The sequence below is a fragment of the Bubalus bubalis genome, chromosome 6, assembly GCF_019923935.1.
Source record: "Bubalus bubalis isolate 160015118507 breed Murrah chromosome 6, NDDB_SH_1, whole genome shotgun sequence".
Lineage (NCBI taxonomy): Eukaryota > Metazoa > Chordata > Mammalia > Artiodactyla > Bovidae > Bubalus > Bubalus bubalis.
In genome coordinates, this window is record NC_059162.1 from 28199452 (window position 1) to 28208102 (window position 8651).

General features: G+C 47.1%; 1 protein-coding gene across 2 annotated transcripts in view; it reads left to right on the top strand.

The window, feature by feature from the left end:
• Window positions 1-7718, top strand: part of NGF (nerve growth factor) — a 58322-nt gene extending 50604 nt beyond the window's left edge. Inside the window, exon 3 of one of the 2 annotated variants that reach the window (XM_006058673.4) lies at window positions 6825-7718. In XM_006058673.4, the coding sequence (XP_006058735.1) occupies window positions 6837-7562 (726 nt within the window). In that variant the 5' untranslated portion in view covers window positions 6825-6836 and the 3' untranslated portion in view covers window positions 7563-7718. 2 annotated transcript variants of the gene reach the window in all.
• Window positions 7719-8651: the final 933 nt, after the last annotated feature.

The following is an 8651-nucleotide window of genomic DNA, read 5'->3' on the forward strand; positions in this document are numbered from 1 at the left end:
TATTCAGCACTCAGCTTTCTTTAGGGTCCAGTTCTCACCTCCGTGCGTGAATACTGGAAAAACCATAGATTTGACTATATGGACCTCTGTCAGCAAACTGATACCTCTGCTTTTTAATATGCTGTTTAGGTTTGTCATGGCTTTTCTTCCAAGAAAAACTGCGGGAAATGCAAGTTTTCGGGCTCCACATCAAACCTACTGAATCAGAGACTCTGGGGATGGGCCATCCAGTCTGTAGTTTAATAAGCCTAAAATCAATGCAGATTCTAATGCATTGAACCTCTGGACTTGATCAGCTCCCACATGCCTTCCAGCTCATGCTTCCCCATAATAAATTCAGCCTGGGAGATGCTAGCAGAGGAGCTGGATTTTATACTGTCAGTGCCTTTCTCTGAGGCAGCCTCAGGGATTTCTCCCTGGGAAGCTGAGGGGCCCTAGAATTCCTCTCTCACTCCACGCAGGCCCCAACAACCAACTGTGTCCCAGTCTTTAGAGCTGAAGACAGCAGTCAGTTTACATTTGGAGTGGAGGCCAAGTGTAAAACACAAAATGACTCCTGACCCACACTCTAATGTGGCGAATGAGTTGGAGAAGGAGGCTGGATTTTCTCAGCCACAAGGATTTCCTCTCCAGCTAACATTTCGTGACCCTGGTTCACCAATATAATCGCTAGTCTAAGAATCACTAACAGCTCCCTCTCAGCACTCCTCCAGCCAAGGCAGGGATTCTCTCACTCCCTCTACAAGGCATGTCCAAAGGCACACTCACCAGGCCTTCCAGTGCCATTGGCCATCCTGGCCACAGAGATGGACCAGTTACTTAGCTCTGCCCAGCAGCTTCACCACCTATTCAGGTGAGAACATCTATGTGAAATCATTCACCTGGTGCAGGAAATTTCTCTTATTACTGGAGTATGTGAATGACTGGAAAACCACAGAATGTACCTCCAGCCCAGAAGAGGGCAAGGAAGCTGGGTGGCCCTTGAATAGATGGAAGAAGGCCCCCGGTGGGTCCCCCCACTCTTCATCATTTATCTTCCATTCTCGTGGGAGCAGGACAAACACAGACATTCACACATTAAACACAACATGTTCCATCCTGCAAGCCCCTAATTGCATCTTCCCCAGGTAATCATTCTACTCACAGGTCTCTGCTTAGTGAAACCCCAGTGAGGGCTGTCACCACTTCAGAAGTAAGGCTTCAAAGTTTGTTTTTAAAAGTAAATAAATAAAACCCCTCCCTGGTTCACATCAACCAAGGAGAGAACATTCTTTTGTGAACTGTGCCTTGTACTTTAAATCACTAGAATAAAATACATACTAATTTTTTCTTTTCTTTCTTATCTACTCATTATTCTTTAAACAAAAGATTTTTTTAAAGACAATTATAGGTGCATACTATTATGAGTAAGTCAATTTAGAAAAAAAAAATCCTTTTGCTCTAAGGCCTAAAGGAGAGATATATTTGCAACATTTTAAAATCTTAATGAAACAATAAAGCAATCTCTTCATGATGCAAATCTCCATTGTGTACAAATACCCCCAGTGAGTACAGGTTAGGGGCTTCCCAGGTGGCCGAATGGTCAAGAATCTGCCTTCCAATGCAGGAGGTGCAGGTTGGATCTCTGGGAGGGGAAGATCCCTTATAGAAGGAAATGACCAACCCACTCCAGTATTCTTGCCTGGGAAATCTTATGGACAGAGGAGCCCGGTGAGATACAGTCCATGGTGTTGCAAAAGAGTTGGACATGACTTACCAAATAAACAACAACCACAACCACGGGTTACCTTGACAGTGTATTGAGGAACAGCATTAGACTTTAAGAACTCTGTGTAGTCAGTTGAGTAGAACCAGCAGAGTTCTAGGCAGAGCAGAAAACTTTATAATTGCTTACACTCAGAGTGTCAGAGTTGAAAGATACCATAAACAGATGGAGAAATGAAGGGACACAGAAGGAAGAGACTTGTTCACACATTCAGACTCTTAGAGGTGGAGCTCCTTGTGAGGGTTAGGTCACCTGCACGGAAAAAGATGGACAGGATGCGCGTCTGCCTTCAGGGACTTTGCCCTTTAAAAGGGAGGTTAAGAGTAGAATATAATGCTGTAAGAGAATTTTAAGGAAATGCTTCTCCTTTATGGAGAAGGAGGAGAGTTGGTCTCTCTGAAAACAGGAAAAGCTCCCCAATGGACGTGGCATTTAAGTTGACTCTTGCAGCCATTGGGAAGGACTCTGACCATCAGAGGTGGGGAGCAGGAAAGGCACTGGTTGGTGGGGGACAGGTAAAGGGGAGAATGCCTGGCACAGAAGAGCCTGAACTGAGGGCAGCGGCGGGGAAGCACAGAACCGGCACAGCCTGTGAGGAGATCTGTTTGCCAGGAATGCAAAATATGTGGAGGGAGTAGATGGAAGGCAGGGTCTATCTGCCAGGCTGAGCGGTCCTAGTGGCTCCCTAGACAACTGCTCACCTCTGGATCTCCTGAGCATGGTGATGTGATCAGAGTAGTGCTTTAGCAAGTTAAATGGAGCAACCAGGGATGGTAGGCAACCAGGACATAAGTTGGGAGACTGTTGCATGACCTGAACCAGAAACACAGAGGTGAGGACAAAAAGCACAGTTTCAAAAGATGACACTAAAACAGACAACAAGGGCTGGATGAAAGGCAGAGAGGAAAAAGCAGAGTCCAGTGAGGAGCGGAGGCCAGGAGCTGGCAAATGAAGCAAATGGTGGTTCCAGTAATAGAAAACAGAGATGCAGAGAAACATGTTTAGGAGGATGGGGAGAGAGGCTCACAAGGGATAGTAGCTGTGAAACTACTTTCACAAATCATCAAGTGGCCCAAAATGGGGCAGCTGCTTTTGAGTAAGGGAGAAGGCAATGGCACCCCACTCCAGTACTCTTGCCTGGAAAATCCCATGGACGGAGAAGCCTGGTAGGCTGAAGTCCATGGGATCGCTAAGAGTCGGACACAACTGAGCAACTTCACTTTCCCTTTTCACTTTCATGCATTGGAGGAGGAAATGGCAACCCACTCCAGTGTTCTTGCCTGGAGAATCCCAGGGACGGCAGAGCCTGGTGGGCTGCCGTCTATGGGGTCGCACAGAGTCGTTCACAACTAAAGCGACTTAGCAGCAGCTTTTGAGTAAAGAGGAGAAAGGAGAGGATGGTGGTCCTAGTGGGGACGTTGAAAATGAAGGTTCTTGTCTTGGACAGCTTGGTTTTAAAACATCGACACCCGTGGGGAGTTGCTTATCACGAAACTGGGAGTTCAGAACTGGCTTTCAAAGGAGAAATTGGACCAGAGATCCTGGCATGGGCATCAGCTGCACAGATATTTAAGTTGACTCTGTAGAAGAGGATGAGCTCAGCAAAGGGGAGACTGTAGAATGAGGTGAGAGCCTCTGGTAATGGGAAATAGGGAGAGGTATGTCCCTTATTAGTTGGTGATGGACAGGGAGGCCTGGCGTGCTGCAATTCTTGGGGTCGCAAAGAGTCGGACACGACTGAGCGACTGAACTGAACTGAACTGAACTGATGTCCCTTATTATCATCAAATACATTTGATGACTACATTGTAGTCTTTTCATTTCCCTATCCAAACTCTTAAGTGTTACTAATATGGATATGAAGGGATGAATTTCCATTTCATTTCTTCTCCCTCCATCTACCTGATGAGAGATAACATTTCTGAGAAGCAGAAAGAAATGAAACAAGAAAGGGAGCAAAAGCCAAAGACTTGAATTAGCAGCCAACTGACTAATCAGCTGGACATTTATCTGGAAGACCATTAGCCTGCAGAACCAGTGATGGTCCAAAAGCCGGATGTGTCACTACCTCCTCTGCATGGCTGGCTGGAGAACTGGAGCAAACACAAACATTTTTTGAAGTAACCAAAGAGAAAAGAATTTGGTGGTTTTATTCTTGGTATCTCACCAAAGAGCTGTCTAGCAGCTGAAGAGAAGCACATTACCGAGAAGAAGAATGCACTGCTTTAAAACAGATTAGGAATGCACCATGTGGTCATATGCACAGCACCCAAAAGAAACCAGGCGTCGTGGTGGAAAGAAGGCAGATGGTGAGCTGCTGCGGACATCCCCATTCACTCTCTCACTCACTCTCCTTGTAGCGTTTGAGGACCTTCTACATGCCAGGCACAGCACATGGCCCCAGTAAACTCAGATGGTACCAATTCCAAAGTGCTCTGAGGGAAACAGACAAGTAAACCATGATTCACAACACAAGGAGGGGTAATAGGGTTAAGCACAAACCATTAGAGCAAAAAGGGGTAGAAAAAACCATATTTTTGTTTGTTTATTTTTTCATGAACAAGTATCAACTTTTATTCAATTAAATTAACTGATGAGAGAACCAGTAAGATGTTATGACCAAGTCCAAGGAGAATTCAAAGAATAGACATGTAAATGTAAACACTAAAGAATATTGAAATGAATTTGCTGAAATGCTACAAAATTGGACAACAGCCAGAGACAATCATGAACAGACAATAATCGCCCCCCCAACCCTGGACAATCACATACATTTATATCATTTTTCTAAGACTTACACAGTTGAATATTAGCTTAACAATAATCAATTACAGAGAACAGATGGGAAGCCTGCAGCAGGAACACCCTGTGATTGTATTTTTCTCATTTTTGATGCCTCTCATGATGTTTCCATCAAAAAAAGTAAATCTATTCAATCTCATCCACTAGCCATGCAGGTGGATGAGACAGGCTCTGCCCTCCAGGACCTTACATACAACTGGTGGGGAGATAATCTCAAATCATTAGGCTTGAAAAGAAGCCTGACTGAAGTAAAACTATGTGCTATGAAAAGACGTGGATGGAGTGTGCTCCAAGAATGAATTAGCAGCAATATAACCGAAGAAAATAAATCCTTGATCACAGGACATTGGAATGACTCAGAATTAAATAGGTGTATAAGCACCTATTTAATCCTAACAACAGCCCTAGTTGGACACGACTTAGCAACTAAACCAAATAGTGTTTGTGGTGGTTTAGTTGCTAAGTCATGTCCAACTCTTTGCAACCCCATGGACTGTAGCCCATCAGGCTCCTCTGTCCATGGAATTTTTTCAGGCAAGAATACTGAAGTGGGTTGCCATTTCCTTCTCCTGGGGATCTTCTTGACCCAGAGATCAAACATATGGACTCATGCCTCCTGCACTGAAGGTGGATTCTTTACTGTTGAGCCACCAGACAAGTCTTGAAATAGTGTTTATTGCCTACTTTTTATCACTGAGGAAATCAGAGCTCAGAAAGATTAAGTAGCTTTCTGCTAACAAGTAGCAGGACTAGGAATCCAAATGAGTTTTCCTAACCCTAGATCCAGTGCAGAGTTCTTTTCATTACACTGATTTAGTAGAAAAGAACACACACACACACTTCTGAAATTGAGAATGAGGAGAGATGGCTATTGGTTGGGTGATCTGAGACGGTCTCAAGGAAGCAATGGTACCCATGCCAGGCTGGAAGAGTGGGCAGAGAGCAGAATGACCTGGGGGAGAGATATGGGAAGGGAGTGCACTGGAAGTTTAACACCCTGTCTAGGGGGTGCCTCTAACCCCACCAGGAAGATCTGGGGAAGCTTCCCAGAGGAGGTGATGTCTGATACACATCTGCAAGTGTGTGTAGGAGCTCACCAAAAGTGTGCTCAAGAACGGAGCTAGTTTCACAGCAGGTTGCCCTGGGGGTGGTGGCTGGTAGGCAAGTCAGCACAGTTAGGTGCAGAGTCCCATCTGGCAGGAGCTCAAAAGGGGCCTGTACTGCTAGTGGGGACAGATGATTTACACTATTTGGTCTATTCTTACTTAAAATTAAATAATTTTTGAAAAGACACACTTAAGAATGAAAGAGAAAGTGGAGGAGGAAGGAAGGGGGGAAGGGTAGACTGGCTTAGTAGGGGGTCAGGTTTAGATTCTATTTCTGGTTCAGTTTTTGTAACTGTCGGCCTGTTAATTCATTTCTGTGGATCATTTTCCTTGCATCTGAAAGGGAGATAGATGATAAATCCTAACCTAAATCACAAGCTAACAAGAAACTTGAAGTGAATGCATTTGAAAAGCTGAAAAACATCACTCATGAAAAGAGAAAACATTATCAATATCATGCTTACAGGCATGCACCGGTGGCTGAATAGCTAGACTGGCTCAGACGTCCCAGAGCTATATACTTTTTTTTTTTTTTTTTTTGCCAGGCATGGATTGGCATGTTTGTGGATTTTCAATCATCAAATCTCAGAGCTGACCTGGTGCTCCTACCTGCAGAGGGTGGGTTCAAGGCTGAGGCTTCAAGACAAATCCCCAGCAGCCCTTCCCACTGCCTTCACAGGGGTTCAAACCACTGGGCAGGGCACAGCGCTGGGAGAGGTGTCAGACTCACCCTCCCCAAGCCATTCTGCTGCACACACACCACCTGCCCATGGTGACTGCCTCACTGGCAGGTGGAGAACTCAAACGATTCTTTAAGCAGTGCTACCAAGTTCATACCACACCACTGGGCAGAATTTCTGGGACTCTGTGCGTCCCTTCCTAGAAAAGCCCACCCTTCTGGATGAGGTGCCCAGATAGCCCAGTTGTCTGAGCCAGCCCTGTTTAAGTCTGTCATCCTAGTGTAACAGTCGTAGCATCGCCTTTCACTCTCAGAAGGGCCCCAGTTTGAAATTCCAGGGTCACCTTGCTCTTAGCCGCCAGGGGAAGCCTCCTTGTCATCCTCTGGGAAGGTCAACTCCGAGGGACCCAGAAACGACCCTCAACCAACACTCAGGGCCCATGGAATAATCCTCCTTTCTGTTTCATTCCAGGTGCATAGCGTAATGCCCATGTTGTTCTACACTCTGATCACAGCTCTTTTGATCGGCATACAGGCAGCACCGCACACTGAGAGCAATGTCCCAGCTGGACACGCCATCCCTCAAGCCCACTGGATTAAACTTCAGCATTCCCTTGACACAGTCCTCCGCAGAGCCCACAGCGCCCCGGCTGGGCCGATAGCCGCCAGGGTGGCAGGGCAGACCCACAACATCACTGTGGACCCCAAACTTTTTAAAAAGCGGCGACTGCGTTCACCTCGAGTGCTGTTCAGCACCCAACCCCCACCTGTGGCCGCAGACACTCAGGATCTGGACTTCGAGGCAGGCGGGGCCGCCTCCTTCAACAGGACTCACAGGAGCAAGCGGTCGTCATCCCACCCCGTCTTTCACCGGGGGGAGTTCTCGGTGTGCGACAGCATCAGCGTGTGGGTGGGGGACAAGACAACCGCCACGGACATCAAGGGCAAGGAGGTGATGGTGCTGGGAGAGGTGAACATCAACAACAGTGTATTCAAACAGTACTTTTTTGAGACCAAGTGCCGGGACCCCAACCCCGTGGACAGCGGGTGCCGAGGCATCGACGCGAAGCACTGGAACTCGTATTGTACCACGACCCACACCTTCGTCAAGGCGCTGACCATGGACGGCAAGCAGGCCGCCTGGCGGTTCATCCGGATCGACACGGCCTGCGTGTGTGTGCTCAGCAGGAAGACTGGGCAGAGAGCCTGACCTGCCGCAGCTCCCAACCCTTCCCTGTTCCCCTCTACACTCTCCTGCGCCCCTCCCTACCTCAACCTGTAAATTATTTTAAATTATAAGGACTGCATGGTAATTTATAGTTTATACAGTTTTAAAAAATCATTATTTATTAAATTTTTGGAAGCAGCTTGTGTGCTGGCCCTCCAGTCATTCTGCCTAGGCTGACCATCCACAAGTCTTGGTTCGGAGGCTGCAGGGAGGAGGGTCCATAGTACCCTCTGGCTTTCTCTCAGTGTGAGTGTGCTCAGTCGTGTCTGACTCTTTGTGACCCCATGGACTGTAGCCCACCAGGCTCCTCTGTCCATGGGATTTCCCAGGCAAGAACACTGCAGTGAGTTGCTATGCCCTCCTCGAGGGGATCTTCCCGATCCAGGGATTGAAACCCTGTCTCATGTATCTCCTCCATTGTGGGCAGATCTTTACCACTGCACCACCTGGGGTATCTTACTCTTTCTCGCAGACACACCTGTAACCCTCACCCACCAGTCGCTCCCAGCCAGCCGTGCCACTTCGGGGAAAGCTAACTGGGTTCAGATATTAGCCTAAGCTGGGCATGATTAGGAAGGGATGTCTGTCAGATTGCAACTTTGTTCTGCATTCCAGAGCCAAAGATACCTAATCCTTGGATTACCAGCCGAGATTCTTGAGCCTTGATTGCTTCATTGGGGGAAATTCATGGAGCCTCATTAGAAGGCAGATCCCTGCCGGGCACAGAGCTACCTCCCACCTCAGAGGGGCCCAGGCTGGGTCCTGGAAGGATGGATGGATAGGAGGAGACTTGCACTAGAGGGATAGGAGGAGACTTGCACCAAAGACTAATAAGGCAGGCTCTTTTTGTGAGAGGATGATCTGCTTTTTTTTTTTTTTTTTTTGCTGAAAAGCTCTCTCAAGGAGTTGTAACAAAATAATCTCAGGAGGCCTGTCAAGGTAGATCTGATTACATGTTAAGATTGCCTTAGCTCTAATGGCTGGCCCTCAATTTATCCCCCAGTGGCTTCCTGCAGAAAGACTCCATTCCCCCAGAATACATGATGACCTCTAACACTCCTGCCACCCATT